The sequence below is a fragment of the Bombina bombina genome, chromosome 5 (genome assembly GCF_027579735.1).
Source record: "Bombina bombina isolate aBomBom1 chromosome 5, aBomBom1.pri, whole genome shotgun sequence".
NCBI classification, from domain to species: Eukaryota; Metazoa; Chordata; class Amphibia; order Anura; family Bombinatoridae; genus Bombina; species Bombina bombina.
Genome location: NC_069503.1, coordinates 37,537,919 through 37,565,236, shown reverse-complemented (window position 1 = coordinate 37,565,236; position 27,318 = coordinate 37,537,919). Strand labels below are relative to the sequence as shown.

General features: G+C 43.1%; 1 protein-coding gene across 2 annotated transcripts in view; it reads right to left on the bottom strand.

Moving 5' to 3' along the window:
* Nucleotides 1-697: 697 nt before the first annotated feature.
* LOC128659773 (gastrula zinc finger protein XlCGF7.1) overlaps nt 698-27,318 on the bottom strand; it is a 73,584-nt gene continuing 46,963 nt past the window's right edge. For both annotated transcript variants that reach the window (XM_053713348.1, XM_053713347.1), the window contains exons 2-3: nt 5,408-5,512; nt 698-3,551 (exon numbers count right to left, since the gene is read on the bottom strand). In XM_053713348.1, coding sequence (XP_053569323.1) covers nt 2,559-3,248 — 690 coding nt within the window. In that variant the 5' untranslated portion in view covers nt 3,249-3,551; nt 5,408-5,512 and the 3' untranslated portion in view covers nt 698-2,558. The remainder of the gene's footprint in view (nt 3,552-5,407; nt 5,513-27,318) is intronic.

The following is a 27,318-nucleotide window of genomic DNA, read 5'->3' as shown; positions in this document are numbered from 1 at the left end:
ACCCTGACAGTATACTAGTAAAGAACAAGACAGGCAATGCTGTATGTATCACAGGCAGCTACTGCCAATAAGGTACTTACAGATCGTAGTGCTCTATAGCGCAGCTTCCGTCCCTTCAGAACCGCTCACTTCCCAGGTACTGATGCCAATGAAACTCTGTTCAGATTAGGTCTCTAATATATAAGCACTACAACTCTACCACATTGGGATCTGCGGCACATAGCTGAATGCCTGTCCGTGGGCTCTAATGGGAACATCCGCTCAGCTGTGAACCATAATAGGAGCTGCTAAGAGCCTCTGTCTGTTAATAGACAGATGTAAAGCAAGGAAGAGGCTGAGCAGCTAAAAGTTCAAAATGTACGTCACGTTTTAATGGAATAGAACTAATACATTTTGAACTTTTAGTTGCTCAGCCTCTTCATCTTTTTTGCTTTACGTTATAAATTGTTCAAAACACTGCTGCACAGAGTGTTAAATACACATGCATGCCCCAAAGCTCATATCAGCCTCCTAGGTTTACTCTTCAACAAAGGATACCAAGAGAACAAAGCTAGTAGAAGAAAATTGGAAAGTTGTGTAAAATTACATTCTCTATCTGAATTATCAGCATTTCATTTTTACTTTAGATTTGGTTTCTCTAATTAATGACGTATTCCTAATTATTCTGTGATATTGTACACACACAAAAATACTGGTCTGGATTCCAATAATTTTTTATTTGCATGAAAAAACATTGTATATCAGATAGTCAAAAGGAGAATTACATGATATATGCACACAATGGTATAAATAAACCTAACACCTGTTCTCTTTATAAAAAAGGATTCATAAGATATATAATGTCCCCTTTATAAAAACATAACACGTTACAGAACATTACATACATATGTATAAAGCAATAACAGTGAAACGCGTTGGGGGAGAGGGGACTAATGGGGTCCTGATTTTAACATGTTACACCTATTATTATACGGCTTGATTGCCACAATTTATTACTGAGCTCCTAAAAGAACATACTTGCATGAACCGGATGAGATACACGCTGGTTTAATGTCAAGTGACAGTATCGCTGCACTTATTTAATATAGCACTCAAAAACACATGCTGTCTGCGGAGTGTTTTTTTTTTGTAATAACACAGTACACTCTATATGACATCTCAACAACACAGTAACTGGCTATATTAACCAGTACCTCTAGGAGGATAATAATTAGCGCTAGATTATTTTCAGTCCCTTTTTACTCACGAGCATTATCCTAGTTTTCCACAATCTGATACTAGACCAATATATATTCCATATTGTGCGCTGATTTTACAATATATTGCAAGTAATTCATCTCAATATGGTACGATTTGAGTAAGAACGATTCATGCAAATGTGCACGTACTTTAACTATATTAACATTGTTGCTGTGTCATATGCTCACATTTATGTGCCAGTAATTAATCCCTTCTGATTTATAAAGGAGGATTCACTGGTTGTAAATAAACTGCTTCATACTAATGTGATCTTATGATTATTTGGATTTATTGCCTTAGTTCAAGATACTTCGTATTAGGCTATCTTTACTGGCCAGGAGCTCAATATTGATTTACTTATGTGGGATATCATCCCTGGTCTCACCATCTAATTACACATTTGTGTCTTTAGGACCTGTATTTATGAATAGACAAATTAATTCCTAATTGGTATAACATTTGTTTTTAATTTTTCCCAGTTTTTATACACCAACAAATAAAGGTTTTGTTATATTTTAACGCATTGTGTGCCATAAAGTAATAAGAGCTGTCCAGCCATCTACAACTGTGAGATTTTTTTTTTCAGAGTCTATACTGATAATCTGACAAATATGTCATACCCAGTATACATGTAGGTTACTGTTATTGTAACCATTTAAATTAAACTGACTATGATCACGTATGTACTGGATATTGTGTCTCATTAAATAAAATCAGTTTCCCCTCAGTAATTCATCTGGTATATAACATGTACAATGCTAAGCATCTATTGCTATAAGAAAAGGTTTATCCACATGATGTACACATTAAATATATCTCCCAGATGTTAATCATTTGAGACTAATGTTCTTGTTTATATAATTTTCTATGTACAACTCCTGACACTGGCATATTAATAAACAACACTAGAGGTGCTTTGGCTAGTGAGTGGTTGTATAAACTGGTCAATTTTGGGAATGGATTTGTATATTCCTGTGTGGAGTTTGGATTCTCATAACAAATTACAGCAGGAGAGCACTTTCAATAGTGAGATTTTGTAACTGGGATTTAGTAAGTATTATTTACAATAACATCCTTTTTTACTCTTTTATTTATAGAGTTTGTCATCTTTAGGGTAATTTTATAAAGGTTTCCACACTGTGTATATAAAGTTTATTTGTGTGTAAATATTTGGTGTTTTTTGATACGTGACTTGCATGGAAACCTTTTCCCACTTTCTAAACCTGTCCAAGTTTTATTCTCTTGTGTATTCTTTCATGAGTTTTCATATTACTATTTTCTCTAAAACGTTTTCAACACTCCATACATGTTAAAGACTTTTACCCTGTGTGAGTTTTTAAATGTATTTGGAGTCTTTGTTTTACTGTGAAACTTTCTCCACATTCAGTACAAGTGTATGGTTTCTCTCCTGTGTGGATTCTTTCATGTGTTCTGAGATCATTTTTCTGTGTGAAGCATTTGCCACACTCTGCGCATATGAAAGGCCTTTCTCCTGTGTGAATCCTTTCATGAGTTTTCATGTTACTCTTTTTTGCAAAGTGTTTTCCACATTGAGCACATTTGAATGGTTTCTCCCCTGTGTGAGTCCTTTCATGTGATATGAGATCAAACTTCTTTGTGAAACATTTCCCACATGCTGCACATGTAAATGGTTTCTCTCCTGTGTGAATATGATGGTGGGCTCGTAAAGCTGACTTGCTTGAAAAACTTTTCCCACATTCTGTACATATGAAAGGTTTTTCTCCTGTATGAATCCTCTTGTGGGTAAAGAGACTGGATCTTTGTGCAAACTGTACTCCACACTCTGTACAACTGAATGGTTTCTCCCCAGTGTGGGTCCTTTCATGAGCTATAAGTTTTGACATTTGTATAAAACATTTGCCACACTCAGTACATGTGTGTGGCTTCTCACCTGTGTGAATTTTGTGGTGTTCTAGTAGATGACACTTCCATCTAAAGCTTTTCTCACATTCTGTACATTTGAAAGGTTTTTTCTTTTTATAAACCATTGGGCTAGACTGTAGACTTTTCCCTTTATTAAAATGTTTTGAAAACTCAGTAAATGTGTGTGGTTAATCCTCAGGGATAATTATGTCATTAGTTAAGGCATAAATCTTGTTCTCTTGTTTGATGACTAAATTACTCTATGTACATAATGATTGTTGTCTAGTTCCTGCCAATTCACCTTCTCCTTTAAAAAACTGCTGCGATTTCCCCAATGTTTGTGAATAGTCTTTAGTATCTAAAATGTTGTGGTATTATTCTGGTGCTTCCTGTAGTGAAGGATGGAGATGAACTATTCAACGGTTTGTCTACATAACAAGAAATGGAAAAAAGAAAATTAAGAATGTTAATTCTTTATAATATAATCCACCTTAATATCATATTATTCATTTATACTCAACAAATTTTCAGCCATTTTGTGTTTATTTTTTAAATGTATTTACCTGTAAATCACAAATTATAAAGGACAACAAAGAGTGTAAACATTTCTACATCATAATAAACTAAACCACTGATTACGGATGAAAACAAGTTATAGGGCACCATTAAACAAGGTCCAGGTGGATAATGTTCTTAGCCAGGGAACAAGTACATCTTTATTCTTGGCAAGTGAGGTAGCATCCACCATCCTCATTTAACATTGCACAAGCAAGTACACATAAAGCCCTGTCCGGCTCATACTCAACCAGTGGGTGAGAACCTGATGTCCTAATCATCACAGACTAATAATCAGTGTGAGATGGTTTGAGAAGGTAAGACGCAGTGACCTTGTGATACTTTTTAACTTGCGGTTGCGATTGTTTGATTTATGTAAACAGCCAAAAACGTTATTAAAACACAAGAAGGTAGAATGCGCCTCATAGGGTAGATAAGTTTTACATGAATCAGTGGATATAAGGGGATCAAACCTACTCCCATATAGGAAAGCACTATAGGAAAGAGACCAAAGGAGAGCAAATGTGTGGGTAAAGCAATAGACCAGTGGATCACCAGATGGATCGCCAAACACTTAGTTTCGCTCTGAAAACAGTCAGCTACAAATATCCATCTTTACCGCCCTGGTATCTGCCTGGTAATCTCAATAAGCAGGCAGATACCAGGGAGGTAAAGCTGGATATTTGCAGCTGACAGTTTTCAGAGCGAAACTGAGGGTTTGGCGACATATCTGGTGATCCACTGGGCTATCGCATCAACTGCACATCAGCTGTCCTTTGGTCTCTGGGAATGCCATGGAAGGATTGTCCCTGCACTGGTGATGGTTGTGAGTCAGCCAGATGTCTCCGAGGGTCCGGCTTGCCTGTTTTGCACTATTTAGTGCTTTCCTACATGTGAGTAGGTTTGATCCCCTTATAACCCCTTATTTGTGTAAAGCTTATCTACCCTAATGAGGTGCATTCTACCTTTTGCATTTTAGTGCTTCTGAATTGTCTTGGGGGGACATTATAGAAGAGCTCCCTTGTTCTAGGTCATTCTATCATTGGTTGGAGATTACACTATCATCAATTCATTGCTAGTTTCAGTGACTTACTGGATTTGAATGGTTTTGTATGTGGGTGTGCAATCACACACACCTTTCTTGATCAATGATTATTGCATGATTTTTGAATTAACCTTCTTCATTGCTTTATTTATCCCTATTTTCATTGCTATGTCTGTTTTTTAGATATTGCAATATATTTGTCATGCATGTGCTCTTTGACAAACTTACAAATTTCTAGTTTTGATGCCTCTTAGTAAGATAGTTTGGTCATAGTATCACTGTGACCTGACATATCTGCTATTTCATTAAAATTTTTATTAGTTTAATAATGCTCACTGTAAAATTAAGCACACACATCAGGGGCAGTTCTGGGGTGGGGAACACTTAGTGGGAGAGTTGTGGGTGTTCCACATATGGTAACAAGGTAGGCATAAATGTAGTTTTGGGTGTTGGGTCTTAGGGTGAGGTTAGGCAGTTGTTGGACATGATGTGTCTAAAAGGACAGAGTGGGAGAATTTTTTTTTTTAACCTACTCCTCAGCAAAATGGGGCTTGCTCCTCCTATAATCGTCACTGACACAAATTTACTTAAAAGATGCAAATATAAATATAATAGTTTATATTTGTTTAATCAGTGATCTATTTTCCCAGTAATTAAAGTCAGCAGCATATTTATTTTACTCACCTAATACATATGAGTTCAGGCTCTAATGTCTGGGCTCAGGAAGAAGGTTCCCTTATTCACTCCAGTTACTTCAATGCCTGATATTGCTTAGTGCTCTGGCCGTATCTGTAAAAAGTATGACATAAATTATGCTTATTAGATAATTTCCTTTCCTTCTGTATGAGGAGAGTCCACGGCTTTATTTCTTACTTGTGGGAAATACAGAACCTGGCCACCAGGAGGAGGCAAAGACAACCCAGCCAAAGGCTTAAATACCTCCCCCACTTCCCTCATATCCCAGTCATTCTGCCAAGGGAACAAGGAATAGTAGGAGAAATATCAGGGTATAAAAATTGCCAGAAGAATAAACAACAATTTTGGTCCGCCCAATGGAGCACATGGGCGGGGCCATGGACTCTCCTCATACAGAAGGAAAATAAATTATCTGGTAAGCATAATTTATGTTTTCCTTCTTAATATGATTAGAGTCCACGGTTTCATTCATTACTTGTGGGAAACAAATACCCAAGCTCTAGAGGACACTGAATGAAAATGGGATGGTATAAGGAGAGGTGGACCCTATTCTGAGGGCACCACAGCCTGCAAAACCTTTCTCCCAAAAGCTGCTTCAGCCGAAGCAAAAATGTTAAACTCTAGTTGAATGAGCCTTAATCCTCTGAGGAGGCTTATGTCCCGCTGTCTCATATGCTAAGTGACTAAGACTCCTCAACCAAAAGGATAAGGAAGTGTAAGAGGCCTTCTGCCCTCTACGCTTCCCAGAATAGACAACAAACAAAGAAGAAGTCTGTCTAAATTCCTTCATAGCTTGAAGATAGAACTTCAAAGCCTGAACAACATCCAAATTATGAAGTAACCGTTCCTTTGAAGTGGAAGGGTTAGGTCACAAGGAAGGAACCACAATCTCCTGATTGACATTGCGATCAGAAACTACCTTAGGGAGAAAACCTAACCCAGTACGAAGAACATCCTTATCAGCATGAAAAACTAGATAAGGAGGCTCACATTGCAAGGCAGCCATCTCAGAGACTCTGCACGCCGAAGCAATAGCCAGTAGAAAAAGATTCTTCCAAGACAGTAATTTAAGGTCAACCACATGCATAGGCTCAAACTGAGCCCTCTGCAAAACTTTAAGAACTAGATTTAAACTCCAAGGAGGAGTGGTAGATCTAAACACAGGCCTGATTCTAGCCAGAGCCTGAACAAAAGACTGAACATCAGGAAGCTCAGCGAGCCTTTTGTGCAATAAAAGAGATAGACCCAAAATCTGTCCCTTTAGGGAACTAGCAGAAAAGTCCCTTCTCCAGACCATCCTGGAGAAAGGAAATAATCCTGTAAACCTTGACCTTATCAAGGGAATCCACGCTCTTCACACCAGAATAAGTAGGTCCTCCACACCTTATGATAGATGTGACGAGTGACCGGCTTCGAGCTTGAATGAGAGTATCAATGACTCTTTCAGAAAAACCTCTCTTGGCTAGGTCTAAGCGTTCAATCCCCATGCAGTCAGCCTCAGAGAATCTAGATTTTGATGAACAAAAGGACCCTGTTCCAGCAGATCCCTGCAACAAGGTTACCTCCATCCCCACCAGGTCTGTGAACCACATCCTTCACGGCCATGATAGAGCAATTAGTTTTGCTGAAGCTTCCTCCTGTTTGATGCGTACTACTACCCGAGGGAGAAGTGGTAATGGTGGAAAAATGTAAACTAGATTGAACCTCCAAGGCACTGATAATGCATATATTAGTTCCACCTGAGGCTCCCTAGACCACAACCCATATCTGGGTAGCTTGGTATTGAGAGTTGGGATGCCATGCCATCTATCTCCGGCATCCCCCATCTGATGCAAAACTCCACAAACACCTCGGGATGGAGAGACCATTCCTCTGGATGAAAGGATTGTCTGCTGAGGAAATCCGCTTCCCAGTTGTCCACACTCGGAATGTGGATCTCTGACAGCGAGCAGTTGTGGGCCTCCACCAATTCTAGAATCTGAGATACTTCCCTCATTGCAAGGGAGGTCCTCATTCCCCCCTGATTGTTGATGTAAGCCACTGTGGTTATGTTGTCCGATTGAAATCTGATAAACTGGGACAAACCCAGAAGAGGCCAAGACTTCAAAGCATTGAAGATCGCTTGATGTTCCAAAATGTTGATCGGGAGGAGAGATTCCTCTCAAGTCCACAGGCCCTGTGCCTTCCTGGCACCCCACACAGCTCCCCATCCTGATAGACTTGCATCCGTAGTCACAAACTCCCGGGATGGTCTCAAGAAGGATGTCCCTTGGGACAGGTGATCTGGACAGAGCCACCAAGATAGCGATTCTCTTGACCAGTTGTCCAGAGAAATCTGTTGTGATGGATCAGAGTGGTTGCCATTCCACTGACTCAGCATGTACAGCTGAAGAGGTCTGAGATTGAATCTGGCGAATGGAATGATGTCTATGCTGGACACTATGAGCCCAATTACCTCCATACACCGGGCCACAGAGGGCCTTAAGGAGGTCTGTAGGGCAAGACAATTGGAAGTTATTTTGTAATGTCTCTGGTCTGTAAGAAATATCCTCATTGATATGGAGTCTATTATCATACCCAGGATTTCCACCCTGGTACTGGGAACAACAGAACTCTTTTCTAAGTTTATCTTCCATCCATGAGATCAAAGAAGAAATAGAAGAGTTTTTGAATGGTCTTCTGCCAGCCGACAGGATGGTGCCTGAACCTGGATGTCGTCTAAGTATGACACTACTGATATACCTCTGGTTCTCGCCACTGCAAGCAGAAACCCCAGAACTTTTGTAAAGACTCTTGGGGAAGTAGCTAGACCAAATGGAAGTGTTACAAACTGGAAGTGCTGGTTCAGGAACTTGAATCTTAGGAACTTGAAATGTTCCCTGTAGATAAGAATGTGAAGGTAAGCATCCTTCAAGTCTATTGTAGTCATGAACTGTCCTACTTGAACTAAGGGCAGAATGGACCTTATCGTCTCCCTCTTGAACGAGGGGACGGATAGGAATTTGTTTGAGCACTTTAGGTCCAGAATTGGGTGAAACCACAAAAAGGTTTGAGTAGTATCCCAGACCTCTCTCTGTTAGAGGTACCGGTGCAATTACTCCCAGGGAGGAGAGATCCCTCACGCACCCTAGAAAAGCCTCTCGTTTTTCCAGTCTTGAAGACAGGTTTGACAAGAGGAATCTGCCCCTGGGTGGATGAGATTTTAAACCTATCCTGTATCCTTGAGTGATGACCTCAAGGACCCAAGAGTCTTGCACGTCCCCAAGCCAAGCCACCAAAAAGAGAGATAGTCTGCCCCAACACGATCCAGCGAGGGATCGGGGGCCACCCCATCATGCCCACTTTGATTTATTCCAAGATTGATTCGGTTTCCTCGTACCCTTGGACTGTTCAGGCTTCGCGGAGGGCTGCTGGCATTGGGATTTATCCGAATGAAAGGAACGGAAATTAGGACCTTGTCCCTTAGGTTTGTTCTTCTTATCCTGTGGTAAAAAGGCACCTTTGCATCCAGTGACCGTGGATATGATTAAGTCCAGGCCTGGACCAAAAATAATCTTCCCCTTAACTGGAAGGGAAAGAAGTCTGGCTGAAGTCTTGGTCTGCGGACATGACTTCAAAATCCAGAGTGTCCTACAGGCTAGCACAGAAAAACCTGATGCCTTGGCATTCAGGTGACTAATCTGCATATTTGCATCACAAATAAAAGAATTAGCTACCCTCAAGGCCTTAATTCTTTCCTGGATTACGTCAAGGGGACCTTCCACCTCGATCAATTCAGAAAAAGAGTTGCACCAATAGGTAGCGGCTCCAGCCTCTGCAGAAACCGCCGCTGCCAGTTGAAACAAATATCCCATGTGCTGAAACATCTTTCTCAACAGAGTTTCTAGCTTCTTATCCATGGGCTCCTTAAACGACAAACTATCCTCAAGCGGGATAGTAGTTTTCTTAGCAAGTGTATGTAATGCTCGTGGGATATTCCACTATCAGACCGAACTCGGCCAGTAGTCTTGTTATCCTGGCATTGAGCCGGAATGATAGGGAATATCAAAGAGCAGAGAAAGTTTGTAAGATGAGGTAAGCGGCACTGACCACAGGCAGGATAGTCTTTGGCATTAACAGGCAGTCCAAAGGTAAACTACTAGAATGGTCAGGCAGGCAGGGTTTGGCAATGGTAAAGCAATCCAAAAGGTAAACCACTCGAATGGTCAGGCAGGCAGAGCTCAGCAGCAGTATATCAATCCAGCAGTTTAGGGGTTAACAGGCAGAATGGTCAGACAAGCAGAGTTCAGCAACAGAATATAAGTCCAGAATACAGCAATCACACCCAGGAGCACCTATACTTGGGCCGTGATAGATTGCAAAAGGAGTTACTTACATAGGCACAGGATTAGTGCCACAGGGAGACCCAACCGGCTTCAGAGAGGAGCATGCGGCGATGACGTCAGCGCCGCACACAACCGAAGCCAACACATCCCCTGACAATGAGCAGGGAAGGAGATGCCACACCCCTAGCAACGGCTAGTGCGGCGTGGTGTGGCAGCATGGAGATAGCGCCATCCACCTTAGGACAGAACCCCACAACTCCAATTGAGAGTCCGGGACCAGGAAAAATTTCTTAAAGGAAGAAGAAGGGTAAAAAGAAGAACCAAGTCTGTCCCATTCATTCTTAATAATATTCGACATCTTTACGGGAACTGGGAAATTCTGTGGCACCACCCTGTCCTCGTAGACCTTATCTAGTTTCGGAATACAAGGTTCCTCAGGTAATTTAGGTTCTGGCACCTCTAAAGTAGCCAAAACTTTCTTTAACAGAAAGCATAAGTGTTCGATCCTAAATCTAAAGTCTGGTTCCTCTGCAGTCTGTGGCCTAGAGGCAGCAGATTCTGACCCAGAAATAGCATCATCTGAAGTATCAGAGGCATCTTCATCAGCGGATAATCTTGCATCAGAAAAATCCAACAAGTTAGTAGATGACCCCTGGGAAGGATAGCAATATTGGACCTTTCGCTTACACTTAGCAGGGCGAGGTAAAGCACTGAAGGCCGCAGACACTGCCATTTGTAGTTGTTCAGTAAAGTCTAGCGATTAGAGGGCCCCTCCAGAAGGAGGATTAGCAGTGCAATGGGAAGCTGCATGTGTAATAGGAGATGACTGCAGGGAACGCACATCACAGGACGGAGACTCCTCAGAGGTGGACGGCTCAGTGGTACTAAACATCTTGTTTTTTTTAGAAATAATTACTTTATCAAGGCATGTGGAACATAATTGAGCAAGCAGATATACCGTAGACTTCTCACAATATAGACAGGTATTAGACTTAGTTTAAGAGGGAGTACCCTCTAACGTATCAGAGTCCTCCTTAGCTTGCGCTTGTAAGATTGACTATAGAAAAAGATAAATGGCACCTTTATACCCCCAATGGCTGGGGCATTCACCACCTCCTATGACCCAGGCCCCACAGAGAAACTGTTTCGTCTCCTGTAAACCGCACGGTCAGGAAAGAGGAAATCAGTGTGACCACACCCGGTCACGTGGTGCGCCATGCAAGACCGCCCCTGCTATAGGAAAAAGTGCGCCAAACCTAACAGGCCGCGCAGCTATCCAAAATGAAAGTAAAACCTAAATGTTCCAAAATCGGCTTGAGCCTCATCTCACACATGTCGCAGCAAAAAACATAATAAAGTCAATTATGCGATAAATCCCCCCTGTTCAATAATCCCTTTACGGAGATATTAATCTTTGATTCCATATAGATAAAAAGTCACACTGTGACCCTATCTTCTTGCGTTATCATAAGAGTATAAAAATGAAACAATCTTACCAGAATCTCTGCCGTGGAACAGACACACAACCTCTCAAGTTTGACAGTCTTGTAGCATTGCCCCTGACAAGGACTTGAGTGATAGAAGCAGGCATTGAAACTTGTCAACACTGATTGCTTAGGAGTTATGGGTCAGAATGGGTTTGCAGAAAGACTCTCCCTGCATCCCCAGACCCGAACATTTGTCAATGCTCTCACTGAGAGGCTGACAAGACTACGTAAAACTCTAGTCCCATTCCAAAGGGTACTACCCTCCATATGAAACTACTCTGTATCTTCTGACACTTCTCTGCCAACCTCCTGTGACGAAAGGCAAAGAATGACTGGGATATGAGGGAAGTGGGGGAAGTATTTAAGCCTTTGGCTGGGGTGTCTTTGCCTCCTCCTGGTGGCCAGGTTCTGTATTTTCCACAAGTAAGGAATGAAGCCATGGAGTCTCCTCATATTAAGAAGGAAATTAAATGATTTAAAGGGAAAAGTATTTAGTACAATTATCTCTGTGGGTGTTATAATTGTCCCTTAAAGATGAATCTTCCCAGATCTATACAACATAGTTATAGAAAATCTATTTAAAAGGGGCTCTATCATAACTGGTAGTGTACTTCCTACTGATCTTTTAACTTACATTTAAACAACTGTTATTTAAAATTTCTCTTCAGCAGAAAATATTGTTTCACAATAGCTCACAGTAGTGCATGGCAATACAGCACAGATTGTATTAGGTAGTGCATGGCAATACAGCACAGATTGTATTAGAAACCTAGACCATTGATAAGATAAGAGCCATAGGCCCAGCAAGTCTGCCCGATATTACCTAACAGTATAAACTTATCTAGTTCATAAAATAGCCTTATGCTTGTCCCAGGCATTTTTAAAGTCCCCCACAGTGTTTGTCATTACTACCTCTTGAGGAAGTTTATTCCATAAATCAATCACTCTTTCTGTAAAGAAGCTTCCTCAAATTACTCCTGAATCTACTACCCTGCAGCTTGAGATCATGACCCCTTGTTCTTGAATTTTCCATTCTACGTAAAAATACCCACAGCCTCAGTTTTACTAAGCCCTTTAACGTACTTGAAAGTTGCTATCATATCACCTCTTTCCCTTCTCTACTCTAAGGTATACATATTTAGGTCATTGAGCCTATCCTGGTAAGTTTTATTTTTTAGACCATGTACCATTTTGGTAGCCCCCCTTTGCACAGATTCAAGTTTTATAATATCCTTCTGAAGATATGGCCTCCAGAACTGCACATAATACTTAAGATGAGGCCTAACTTATGATCTATAAAGTGGCATAAGAGCCTTACTATTTCTGCTGCAAATACCTCTACCAATACATCCAAGCATTCTGATGGCATTACTCGCTGCATTACTACATTGTTTACTATGTTTTAAATCATCTGAAATAATAATTCCCAAGTCCTGTTCCTCATCTGTAACAGTCAGTAAAGTATCATTGAGTCTGTAATTAAAATTTGGATTTACAAGTTATTGTATCATCTGCAAACAGATATACTTTCCCCTGTAGCCCTTTGCTGATATCACAGATAAATATGTTAAAACAGGCCCCAGAACTGATCCCTGAGAAACACCACTAGTAACAGCCCCCTCTGCTGAATGAACTCCATTTACTAAGACACTTTGTTTTCTATCCTTAAAAACTATGAACTGGGTGAAATATTGGCTTGAGTCTAGACTAAGGAGATGCCATTTGTGAATTAGTTTGTTGTGTGGGACGGTGTCAATTTGATGAAATCTAGATTAGTGATGTCGAGAACCTAAAAATTTGACTTTGACTTCAATAGGCAGGCAAACTTTAAAACCAACAGGGACTCTTTCTGGCCACAATAGTGATGGAAAAGTTGTTTCAAGGGGACTAACACCTGGACTGTGGCATGCCGGAGGGGGATCCATGGCAAAATTCCCATGGAAAATTACATAGTTGATGCAGAGTCTGGTTTTAAGCCATAAAGGCCATAAATCACCTAACATTTCTAAATTGTTTGGAATAACGTGCTTTAAAACATCAGGTATGATGTTGTATCGATCAGGTAGTGTAAGGGTTACGCCCGCTTCACAGTGACAGACCAAACTCCCTGTGTAACGCACCGCAAACAACCGCAAACAGTCCATTTGCACAACCACGAGATAGATAGATTTGATAGATATACATAGATCAATAGATGCAATATACATTTGATAGATACGAATTACATAGATCAATAGATGCAAAATACATTTGATAGATACAAATTACATAGATCAATAGATGCAATGTACATTTGATAGATACGAATTACATAGATCAATAGATGCAATATATATTTGATAGATACGAATTACATAGATCAATAGATGCAATATACATTTGATAGATACGATTGATAGTTAGATAGATTTGATAGATAAAGAGATAGATTTGATAGATATATAATTTCCCAGACAGAGAATTACAAGACGTGCGGTCTGGGACCCATGGTAAGGTTCCCAGAGGCAGTTGCGGCGCCAGGGGATGTGTATATGGCATGGCTTTTCGGAACCGGGAGATGGAAAAAGATGCTTGGTCGGTCCTCCTGCTTCAAATTTGGGGCACTGCGCGTGCAATCTATTGTGCCACCAGATATGAGTGGTGTGTTAAGTAGTACTATTCTTAGCAGTTTAATACCTGTTATGTGCCTTTTTTTTGGTTTGGGTTTTGAAGCCACAGTGCAGCACCAGAGGCCAGAAAAATTAGGCATGTACACATGCCTGAAAAATTAGGTATTGTAGCAGCGGCCAGAAAATTTGATGTTTGTTTGACAGTTAGTAAGTGCCCTAAAACATTGCGGCTTGAACCCTAGTTGTTGGCGGATAAGTCACAAAAGTCATCCGGCATTCGAAGATAAAATACAGCAGCGTGTGGACCATTTTTAGCCCAAGGCAGCTCATCTCATCAGGCCTTTTTTACTCAAATGTATCGCCCAATGTCAGTCCCTTCGGGATCCGTCCCTCATTCATTTTAATAAAGGTGAGATAATCAAGACTTTTTTGACCTAGGTGACTTCTCTTCTCAGTGACAATACCTCCTGCTGCACTGAAGGTCCTTACTGACAGGACACTTGAAGCGGGGCAGGCCAGAAGTTCGATTGCAAATTGGGATAGCCCAGGCCACAGGTCAAGCCTGCACACCCAGTAGTCAAGGGGTTCATCGCTCCTCAGAGTGTCGAGATCCGCAGTTAATGCGAGGTAGTCTGCTACCGGTCGGTTGAGTCGTTCTGAGGCTGGATCCCGAAGGGCTGTGGAGATGCATAGGAGTAAAAAAGGTCTGCATGTCCTCCATCAACAACACGTCTGGAAAGCGTCCTGTCCTTGCCGGCGTGGTCGTTGGAGGAGGAGTTTTACTTTCATCTCTTCCCCTGTTAGATTCCCGTTGTGCTGTGACATCACCCTTATACGCTGTGTAAAGCATACTTTTTAATTTATTTTTGAACTGCTCCATCCTTTCCGACTTGCGGGAATTCGGTAACATTTCAGTCACTTTATGCTTATACTGGGGGTCTAGTAGCGTGGACACCCAGTAGAGTTCGTTCTCCTTCAGCTTTTTTATACGAGTGTCCCTCAACAGGCAAGACAGCATGAAAGACCCCATTTGCACAAGGTTGGATGCCGAGCTACTCATGTCCCGTTCCTCGTCCTCACTGATCTCACTGAAGGTATCTTCTTTCCCCCAGCCACGTACAACACCACGGGTACCAGAGAGGTGACAACAACGAGCACCCTGGGATGTCTGTTGTGCTTGGTCTTCCTCCTCCTCCTCAAAGCCACATTCCTCCTCTGACTCCTCTTCCTCACAATCCTCTTCCTGCGTTGCTGCTGGTCCAGCAAGCGATGCTGATAAGGCTGTTTCTGGTGGTGATGGAGACCACAACTCTTCCTCTTCACGCTCATCTACGGCCTGATCTAGCACTCTTCGCAGGGCACGCTCCAGGAAGAAAACAAATGGTATGATGTCGCTGATGGTGCCTTCGGTGCGACTGACTAGGTTTGTCAACTCCTCAAAAGGACGCATGAGCCTACAGGCATTGCGCATGAGCGTCCAGTAACGTGGCAAAAAAAATCCCCAGCTTCCCAGAGGCTGTCCTAGCACCCCGGTCATACAGCTTTTTCTTGTTGGAGCAGGCGGTCAAACATTAGGAGTGTTGAATTCCAACGTGTCGGGCTGTCGCAAATCAAGCGCCTCACTGGCAGGTTGTTTCGCTGCTGGATATCTGACAAGTGCGCCATGGCCGTGTAGGAACGCCTGAAATGGCCACACACCTTCCTGGCCTGCTTCAGGACGTCCTGTAAGCCTGGGTACTTATGCACAAAGCGTTGTACAATCAGATTACACATATGTGCCATGCACGGCACATGTGTCAACTTGCCCAATTTCAATGCCGCCACCAAATTACTTCCGTTGTCAGAAACCACTTTGCCGATCTCCAGTTGGTGCGGAGTCAGCCACTGATCCATCTGTGCGTTTAGGGCGGACAGGAGTTATGCTGCGGTGTGACTCTCTGCTTTCAGGCAAGTCAACCCCAAGACGGCGTGACACTGCCGTATCCGGGATGTGGAATAGTACCTGGGGAGCTGGGGGGGTGCCGTTGATGTGGAGCAAGACGCAGCAGCAGAAGAGGACTCAGCCGAGGAAGAGGTTATGGAAGAGGATGGAGTAGGAGGAGTAGAGGAGGTGGCAGCAGGCCTGCCTGCAAGTCGTGGCGGTGTCACCAACTCCTCTGCAGAGCCACGCATTCCATGCTTATCAGCCGTCAGCAGGTTTACCCAATGCGCAGTGTAGGTGATATACCTGCCCTGACCATGCTTGGCAGACCAGCTATCAGTGGTCATATGGACCCTTGCCCCAACACTGTGTGCCAGACATGTCATTACTTCCTTTCGCACAATCGAGTACAGGTTGGGGATTGCCTTTTGTGAAAAGAAATTTCGGCCGGGTGCCTTCCACTGCGGTGTCCCAATAGATACAAATGTTTTGAATGCCTCAGACTCCACCAGCTTGTATGGTAAAAGCTGGCGGGCTAAGAGTTCAGACAAGCCAACTGTCAGACGCCGGGCAAGGGGGTGACTTTGTGACATTGGCTTCTTACGCTCAAACATGTCCTTGACAGACACCTGACTGTGGGCAGATGAGCAGGAACTGCTACGGAAGAGAGACTGAGTGGCGGATGGTTGAGAGGGGGCAAGGAGTACAGCAGTGGTTGACGTGGCTGAAGATGCTGGACCAGGAGGAGGATGGCAGCTTTGAGTTTGTGTGCTGCTTCTACTCATGTGTTCATCCCATCTGCGTTTGTGACGTGAGATCATGTGCCTTCGCAAAGCAGTTGTACCTAGGTGGGTGTTGCACTTCCCATGACTCTGGCACAGGTTGCAAATGGCATCGCTGTTGTCAGAGGCAGACACACAAAAAAAATGCCACACTGCTGAGCTCTGCGATGACGGCATTCTGGTGGTGGCAACAGCATGCGTTGATTGGCGTGCTGTCTGGCTGACCCCGGGTGCTGATGCATGCTGTCTGACTGTGCCACTATCTCCTTGCGATGACCTCCCCCTGCTTCCAACTCGTCTCCTCCTCTCTGTCTCCCCATCTGAACTTTCCCCCTCTTCTTCTTCTCTTCTAGCGGGCACCCACGTGACATCCACGGACGCATCATCATCAACCGCTTCACTTGTATCTGACAAATCAACAAATGAAGCAGCAGCGGGTACAACATCACACCATACGTCCATGTCTGTAATGCTGCCTGACTGAGACATATCACTGTTATCTACATCCTCTGTCAATGATGGTTGCGCATCACTCATTTCTTCCAACTGATGTGTCAACTCCTCTGACAGATCAAGTGAAGCGGCTGTGGTGCTAGTGTTGGTGGTGGAGGCAGGCGGGCGAGTGGCACTGGTCACTTGAGAAGTGCCCGAAGCTAAGCTGGAGGTGGATGGTGCGTCAAGGTTCCGAGTGGAAGCTGTAGAAGATTGGGTGTCCTGTGTTAGCCAGTCAACTAGGTCCTCCTCAGAACTTTTCGCGTTCATGGTACGTGGCCTCTGAACAATGTGCATTATTGTAGGGTTATTGTAAGGGAATCACAGCACCACGACCACGATGGCACCTGCGGGGTGGCCTGCCTCTGCCTGTCATTTTTTTTTTAAATGTAGACTTACATTACTATTAAACAAAATATGAGTGGTGCCACTGGGCAAGTGGGCACAGTATACGCTGTGAGCCTGACACAAAAAAGCAGACTGATGTTTCACAATCCAAAAAGTTTTGTTTTTTTTAAATGTACACTTACACTACTATTAAACAAGATGAGTGGTGGCACTGGGCAAGTGGGCACAGTATACGCTGTGAGCCTGACACAAAAAAGCAGACTGATGTTTCACAGTCAAATTTATTTTATTTTATTTTTTTATATTTATACTACTGTTACAACAAATATGATTGGTGGCACTACTTGGCAAGTGGGCCTGGCACACACGCTGGCAGGCAGGCAACTGCAAATAGATTACACTAGCAGACTGATGTTTCACAGTCAAAAAAGTTTTTTTTAACATATTTACACTACTGTTACAACAAATATGAGTGGTGCCACTAACTTGGCAAGTGGGCCTGGCACACACGCTGGCAGGCAGGCAACTGCAATTAGATTACCCTAGCAGACTGATGTTTCACAGTCAAAAAAGTTTTTTTTTAAATATTTACACTACTGTTAAAACAAATATGAGTGGTGCCACTAACTTGGCAAGTGGGACTGGCACACACGCTGGCAGGCAGGCAACTGCAATTAGATTACACTAGCAGACTGATGTTTCACAGTCAAAAAAGTTTTTTTTTTTAAATATTTACACTACTGTTAAAACAAATATGAGTGGTGCCACTAACTTGGCAAGTGGGCCTGGCACACACGCTGGCAGGCAGGCAACTGCAATTAGATTACACTAGCAGACTGATGTAAAAGTTGTTATTTTTTAAATTTACACTAATGTTACACTAGATATGATTGGTGGCACTGAGGAAGTAGGCACAGTATATGCTGTGAGCCTGACACACAGGCTGGCAGTGGCAGGCTGGCCTGGCAACTGAATTTAGATTACACTAGCAGACTGATGTAAAAGTTTTTTTTTTAAAAAAAATTTACACTAATGTTACAACAGATATGAGTGGTGGCACTGAGGAAGTAGCCACAGTATATGCTGTGAGCCTGACACACAGGCTGGCAGTGGCAGGCTGGCCTGGCAACTGAAATTAGATTACACTAGCAGACTGATGTTTCACAGTCAAAAAACAACAAATATGATTGGTGGCACTAGTTGGCAAGTGGGCCTGGCACATACGCTGGCAGGCAGGCAACTGCAATTAGATTACACTAGCAGACTGATGTAAAAGTTTTTTGTTTTTTTAAATTTACACTAATGTTACACCAGATATGACTGGTGGCACTGAGCAATTAGGCACAGTATATGCTGTGAGCCTGACACAGGGTGACAGGCAGGCAAATGCAATTAGATTACAAAGAAAAAAAAAAAGAGACTGATGTTCTAGCCCTAAAAATGGCTTTTTGGGGTGCTGTCCTTACAGCAGAGATCAGATGAGTTCTTCAGGACTGTAGTGGACACTGAATACACTAGCCTAGCTATCAATTTCCCTATAAAATCATCAGCAGCAGCACTATCCCTCCTCTCACTAAGAATGCAGGATCAGAATGAATCTAAAATGGCTGCTGCCCAGGAGCTGGGAGGGTCTGGGAGGGAGTGTCTGCTGTTGATTGGTTGAAATGTGTCTGCAGACTGAGATACAGGGTCAAAGTTTACTCAATGATGACGAATAGGGGGCGGATCGAACATCGCATATGTTCACCCGCCACGGCGAACGCGAACAAGCTGTGATCGCTGGGAACTGTTCTCCGGCGAACTGTTCGCGACATCCCTAATCTAGATATGCTACATCAACTGCTCCACCCTTGTCTAATATTTTTGTTACATAATCAAAGAAGTCAATTAGATTAGTCTGACATAATCTCCCTGAAGTAAAACCATGCTGATGTTGGTCCTCTATTATTATTATTCTTTATTTATAAAGTGACAACAGTTTCCGCAGCGCTGTCCATGGGTACAAAGAAAAAAGTACATTACAATACAATATAAAACACATCAGACAAAGTTTAACAAACAAATACAGGGGGAATTGAGGGCCCTGTTCCCATGGGAACTTACAATCTAGATAGGTAGGAAGGTAAGAAACAGGAGGTGGGGACTGCAAAGGTGAGAATGATGTTAGTGTGGAGTTAGATGAGGGCAGCCATTAGGCAAGTGGAATTCATTTGTTACTTATTTGGAGATGGGCTTCCCTGAACAAAAAGGTCTTTAGGGAGAATTTAAAGGAGGAAAGGTTAGGGGAAAGTCTGACAGCTCGAGGAAGTGCGTTCCAGATGGTTGGTGCCGCACAAGAGAAGTCCTGTAGTATAGCATGGGAGGAGGTGATGGTAGAAGATGCAAGGAGCAGGTCATTGTTGGATCTTAGGGGGCGGGCTGGAGTATATCTGTTGATGAGTGAGTACAGGTGGGGGGGGGGCTGCGTTGGTAAGGGCTTTGTAGGTCAGGATGAGAATTTTGAATTTAATTCTGATGTGAATGGGGAGCCAGTGAAGGGACTTGCAGAGGTGCAGCAGATACAGAGAGTCACAAGAGGTGAATTTGCCTAGCAGAGGCCTTTAGGATCGATTTAAGAGGGGAGAGGCGGGAGAGAGGGAGCCCAGTTAGTAGTTTATTACAGTAGTCAAGTCGGGAAATTACCAGGGAGTGGATTAACTGTTTAGTAGTTTCAGCCCTCAGAAAAGGATGAATTTTGGAGATATTGTGTAGGTGGTTGCTACAGGATGAAGAGAGCAATTGGATGTGGGGTATGAAGGACAGATTGGAGTCAAGTATAACTCCTGGGCAGTGGACTTGGGGTTAATGGGAGATAGTGGTGTCACCAACAGAGATTGAAAAGTTAGAAACCGGTATAGAATTAGAGGGGGGGGGGATTAGAAGGAGCTCAGTCTTGGACATGTTGATTTTTAGGTGGTGAGAGGCCTTCCAAGAAGAAATGCCAGATAGGCAGACTCTGATGTGAGAAAAGACAGATGGAGTGAGTGCAGGGGTGGATAGGTAGATCTGAGTATCATCAGCATAGAGGTAATAGTTGAATCCATAGCTACTGATAAGTTTACCCAGTGAGGAAGCATAAAGAGAGCCTTGAGGTACTCCAACAAACAGAGGCAATGGAGAGGAGTTGCCAGCAGATGAGACAGAAAAGGACCTATTAGAGAAATTAGAGTGAATCCAGGAGAGGGCAGTGTTAGAGAGCCCAAGGGAGCTGAGAGTACGTAGGAGAAAGGGAAGGTCAATGGTGTCAAAGGCAGCAGACAGGTCAAGTAAGATAAGTATTGAGTAGTGGCCATTTATCAGGGTGCCAGGAATCAGACTGAGACGAGAAGTGCAAAAATAATCACACCTTTATTAATAGCAAAAAATAATAAAAAGTCCACAAGTCAAATAACAAGCCAGGAATAAAAAAACAGAGCTGGTAGTCAGACGAGCTGAGTCAGGAGCCAAAGCGAGTAGTCAGACGAGCCGGAATCAGGAACAAGGAAAACAGCACAGTAAGGAACAAGCCAGGAATCAGGAACCAGGAGGGACGTCAGATAGCCAGGTAATATACAGGAGCTCTCACAAACAGGTCTGAGACAACGCAAAGGCAAAGCATACTGAATAGAGGCCCTTTAAATAATGACATCACAATTCTGAGACTGCATCCTGTCTCACACGGATGATGCACACCAGGCTGACAATAAAAGGAAGTGCAGGAAATGAGCAGCATCCCCCACAATGCACCATAGTCTGCAAGAGAGGTGAGTAAAATGGCTGCCAGCAGTTTTTAGCAGTCTCAGTTGAGTGTTGGGGATGGAAGCCAGATTGCAAGGGGTCAAGCAATGAGTTGGAGCACAAGAAGTGGGTTACACGATCGAAAACTATTTTTTCCAGGACTTTTGAAGCTAGCGGAAGCAGTGATATGGGGCGGTAGTTTGCAGGATAACTGTGGTCGAGGGAGGTTTTTTTGAGGATCGGGGTGACCTTTGCATGTTTGAAGGAAGATGGGAATGAACCGGTAGTAAGGGATAGGTTGAATATGTGACTAAGAGCTGGAGTGAGGGTAGAAGACAGAGAAGGTATTAGATGTGAGGGGATAGGGTCAAGTGGGCAAGTAGTGAGATGTGATGAAGACAATAGGGAACTCACTTCATTCTCAGTGGTTGGGGGGAAGGTGCTGAGAGTGGTGGAGGGGGTGGCCGGGGGCGGAGATGGAAGGTTGCAGTCTTGTATTTCAACAAAACACTTACCATCTGAAGTAATACTTCAAATGGTAAGTGTTTTGTTGAAAAACAAAATTTATGCTTACTTGATAAATTTATTTCTCTTGTGGTGTATCCAGTCCACGGATTCATCCATTACTTGTGGGATATTCTCCTTCCCAACAGGAAGCTGCAAGAGGATCACCCACAGCAGAGCTGTCTTTATAGCTCCTCCCCTAACTGCCACCTCCAGTCATTCGACCAAAGACAAGCAAGAGAAAGGAGAAACTATAGGGTGCAGTGGTGACTGTAGTTTAAAAATAAAAAACACCTGCCTTAAAATGACAGGGCGGGCCGTGGACTGGATACACCACAAGAGAAATAAATTTATCAGGTAAGCATAAATTTTGTTTTCTCTTGTAAGGTGTATCCAGTCCACGGATTCATCCATTACTTGTGGGATACCAATACCAAAGCTATAGGACACGGATGAAGGGAGGGACAAGGCAGGCGCTTAAATGGAAGGCACCACTGCCTGTAAGACCTTTCTCCCAAAAATAGCCTCCGAAGAAGCAAAAGTATCAAATTTGTAGAATTTAGAAAAAGTATGAGGCGAAGACCAAGTCGCCGCCTTACAAATCTGTTCAACAGAAGCCTCATTTTTAAAAGCCCATGTGGAAGCCACCGCTCTAGTGGAATGAGCTGTAATTCTTTCAGGAGGCTGCTGGCCAGCAGTCTCATAAGCTAAGCGAATTATACTTCTTAACCAAAAGGAAAGAGAAGTTGCTGAAGCCTTTTGGCCTTTCCTCTGTCCAGAGTAGACAACAAACAATGCAGATGTTTGACGAAAATCTTTAGTAGCTTGTAAATAAAACTTTAAAGCACGAACCACGTCAAGATTGTGTAATAGACGTTCCTTCTTTGAAGAAGGATTAGTACACAGTGACGGAACAACAATCTCCTGATTGATATTCTTATTAGATACCACCTTAGGAAGAAACCCAGGTTTGGTACGCAAAACTACCTTATCTGCATGGAAGATCAGATAAGGGGAATCACACTGCAAGGCAGATAACTCTGAAACTCTTCGAGACGAAGAGATAGCTACCAAAAACAGAACTTTCCAAGATAAAAGCTTGATATCTATGGAATGCAGAGGTTCAAACGGAACCCCTTGAAGAACTTTAAGAACTAAATTTAAACTCCATGGCGGAGCAACAGGTTTGAACACAGGCTTGATTCTAACTAAAGCCTGACAAAACACCTGAATGTCTGGAACATCTGCCAGACGCTTGTGCAAAAGGACAGAGCAGAAATCTCTCCCTTTAAGGAACTAGCTGACAATCCCTTCTCCAATCCTTCTTGGAGAAAAGATAATATCCTGGGAATCCTGACTTTACTCCATGAGTAACCCTTGGATTCACACCAATGAAGATATTTACACCATATCTTATGATAGATTTTTCTGGTGACAGGCTTTCGAGCCTGAATTAAGGTATCAATGACCGATTCAGAGAAACCCCGTTTTGATAAAATCAAGCGTTCAATCTCCAAGCAGTCAGACGCAGAGAAATTAGATTTGGATGGTTGAAAGGACCCTGAAGTAGAAGGTCCTGCCTCAGCGGTAGAGTCCATGGTGGAAGGGATGACATGTCCACCAGATCTGCATACCAAGTCCTGCGTGGCCACGCAGGTGCTATCAAAATCACCGAAGCTCTCTCCTGCTTGATCTTGGCAATCAGACGAGGGAGCAGAGGAAACGGTAGAAACACATAAGCCAGGTTGAAAGACCAAGGCGCTGCTAGAGCATCTATCAGCGCTGCCTTGGGATCCCTGGACCTGGATCCGTAACAAGGAAGCTTGGCGTTCTGACAAGACGCCATGAGATCCAGTTCTGGTTTGCCCCAAAGTTGAATCAACTGTGCAAACACCTCCGGATGGAGTTCCCACTCCCCCGGATGAAAAGTCTGTTGACTTAGAAAATCCGCCTCCCAGTTCTCTACTCCTGGGATATGGATAGCTGATAGATGGCAAGAGTGAACCTCTGCCCATAGAATTATCTTTGAAACCTCCAACATTGCTAGGGAACTCCTTGTTCCCCCTTGATGGTTGATGTAGGCTACAGTCGTGATGTTGTCTGACTGAAATCTGATTAACCTGACCGCAGCTAGCTGAGGCCAAGCCTGAAGAGCATTGAATATCGCTCTTAGTTCCAGAATGTTTATCGGAAGGAGTGTCTCCTCCTGAGTCCACAAGCCCTGAGCCTTCAGGGAGTTCCAGACTGCACCCCAGCCCAGAAGGCTGGCATCTGTCGTTACTATTGTCCAATCTGGCCTGCGGAAGGTCATACCCTTGAACAGATGGACCCGAGATAACCACCAGAGAAGAGAATCCCTGGTCTCTTGATCCAGATTTAGTAGAGGGGATAAATCTGTGTAATCCCCATTCCACTGACTGAGCATGCAGAGTTGCAGCGGTCTGAGATGTAGGCGGGCAAACGGCACTATGTCCATTGCCGCTACCATTAAGCCGATTACTTCCATACACTGAGCCACTGAAGGGCGAGAAGTAGAATAAAGAACACGGCAGGAATTTAGAAGTTTTGACAACCTGGCCTCTGTCAGATAAATCTTCATTTCTACAGAATCTATCAGAGTTCCTAGGAAGGAAACTTTTGTGAGGGGATAGAGAACTTTTTTCTTCGTTCACTTTCCACCCATGCGACCTCAGAAATGCCAGAACAATGTCTGTATGGGAGTTGGCGATTTGAAAATTTGATGCTTGTATTAGAATGTCGTCTAGGTAAGGGGCTACTGCTATACCCCGCGGCCTTAGGACCGCTAGGAGTGACCCCAGAACCTTCGTAAAGATTCTTGGTGCCGTAGCTAACCCAAAGGGAAGAGTCACAAACTGGTAATGCCTGTCTAGGAAGGCGATACAGTTAAAAATTAAATTATAAGCGCTAGAGGTGAAAAACCAGCTTAACTATTGAATTCCCCTCCAGGAAAGCAAGAAATTGAGAGCAAAAAGATCAGATGGTAGTTAAGCGCTAAGAGCGAGGTTTGTGGGAGGATGTTATTGATCTATAAATAAGGCTATGTGACGGCGTATATTATGGATATAAAATCTAATATTAGATTGGTGATAAGTGCTGTGTAGGTACCAGTACTAAAAATATGTGGGGATAATGTCTATATATATATATATATATATATATATATATATATATATATATATATATTGGTATAGTGAACTAAAAGATTGAAAGAAGCGAAGAGAGTACAAATATAGATACAATTTATTAAAATAAAGGTTTAAAACAATATATCAAGTATTAGGCAATTAAAACATATGTATCTAAAAGTGCAGGGACGTCTCCCTTATTCGTTACTATTTAGTAACAGTTGATAAAAAAGATCAAATGGCAGTGTAAAGTACTTGCGTTTTTAAATTGCTGTTAGCAACTGTAGAGTAAAAATGTATCTCCTAAGATGTTCAGTAGAGATGCGAGGTAACTGTCGGGTAGAGACCGCGTTGTGTGCGGCTTGGCGTTATCAGATGGTGTTGATTGCGCCTTTTAAGTGACCGGTGTGACGTCACTAATGCCGGTTGCGTATGGCGTTTCTATGGTAGCCCCTATTCCGCAAAGATTGTGGAAGTCTTGGGGGAATAAATGTAGAACTTGGAGGTCAAAATAAATGACTTGATGGTTGCTTAATGTAATATGGGGATAAGTGATCCTCAAATTGTGCAGGCTGTGCGGTCGCGATGTAGCGACTAAAAGTGCGGTTTGTTCCCTTTGGTTGCTAGTAGCAACTGGTGGGCCCTTTTGATGTTGAAACTTGGCGGACATTCAAAAACGACTATTTGGGCAGGTGTATCTTTGCTAGAAAGTCTTTGATTAGAAGAGCTTGGCGGTCACTTTATAGCGACTAGGAGATCTTTGCGGTCGTTAGTAACGACTCTGGTGTTCCTTTCTACGTCTGTTTTCCAGTTCGAAATGCCTTAATGTTCCATTTGACAGCTACAATTAAACCATAAATGCCAAGATTTCACTTCTATGTATTCTGATTGCATCAATATCCAACCCGTTTCTGCAGTGCTGGTGCAGCCTCCCTTCACTGGTCTTTTTTTTAAGAGAAGGTGGGAATATTACAGCCAATCAGAGCCTTGAACCTAAATGTATTGATCACTCCTTTTTGTGAGGGGATAGAGAACTTTTTTCTTCGTTCACTTTCCACCCATGCGACCTCAGAAATGCCAGAACAATGTCTGTATGGTAGTTGGCGATTTGAAAATTCGACGCTTGTATTTGAATGTCGTCTAGGTAAGGGGCTACTGCTATACCCCGCGGCCTTAGGACCGCTAGGAGTGACCCCAGAACCTTCGTAAAGATTATTGGTGCCGTGGCTAACCCAAAGGGAAGAGTCACAAACTGGTAATGCCTGTCTAGGAAGGCGAACCTGAGAAACCGATGATGATCTCTGTGTATCGGAATGTGCAGATAAGCATCCTTTAAGTCCATGGTAGTCATATATTGACCCTCCTGGATCATAGGTAGGATGGTTCGAATAGTCTCCATCTTGAAGGATGGGACCCTGAGAAATTGAGTTTAAGATTGGTCTGAAGGTTCCCTCTTTCTTGGGAACCACAAATAGATTTGAATAGAAGCCTTGCCCCTGTTCCTCCTTTGGAACTGGGTGGATCACTCCCATAACTAGGAGGTCTTGAACACAATGTAAGAATGCCTCTCTCTTTATCTGGTTTGCAGATAATTGTGAGAGATGAAATCTTCCTTTTGGGGAAGAAGCTTTGAAGTCCAGAAGATATCCCTGGGACACAATTTCCAACGCCCAGGGATCCTGGACATCTCTTGCCCAAGCCTGGGCGAAGAGAGAAAGTCTGCCCCCTACTAGATCCGTTACCGGATCGGGGGCTGATCTTTCATGCTGTCTTAGAGGCAGCAGCAGGTTTTTTGGCCTGCTTTCCTTTGTTCCAAGCCTGGTTAGGTCTCCAGACCGGCTTGGACTGGGCAAAATTTCCCTCTTGTTTTGTATTAGAGGAAGTTGAAGCTGCGCCACTCTTGAAGTTTCGAAAGGCACGAAAATTAGGCTGTTTGGTCCTTAATTTGTTGGACCTATCCTGAGGAAGGGCGTGACCTTTTCCTCCAGTAATATCAGAAATGATCTCCTTAAGTCCAGGCCCGAATAGGGTCGGCCCCTTGAAGGGAATGTTGAGAAGCTTAGACTTTGAAGTAACGTCAGCTGACCAGGATTTAAGCCATAGTGCCCTACGCACCTGAATAGCAAAACCTGAGTTCTTAGCCGTTAGTTTGGTTAAATGAACAACGGCGTCAGAAACAAATGAATTGGCTAGCTTAAGAGCTTTAAGCTTGTCAAGGATATCATCCAATGGGGTTTCTACCTGTATAGCCTCTTCTAAAGACTCAAACCAGAAAGCCGCAGCAGCAGTGACTGGGGCAATGCATGCAAGGGGCTGGAGAATAAAACCCTGTTGAATAAAAATTTTCTTAAGGTAACCCTCTAATTTTTTATCCATTGGATCTAGAAAAGCACAACTGTCCTCGACAGGGATAGTTGTACACTTCGCTAGAGTAGAGACTGCTCCCTCCACCTTAGGGACCGTTTGCCACAAGTCCTGTGTAGCGGCATCTATGGGAAACATCTTTTTAAAAACAGGAGGGGGAGAGAA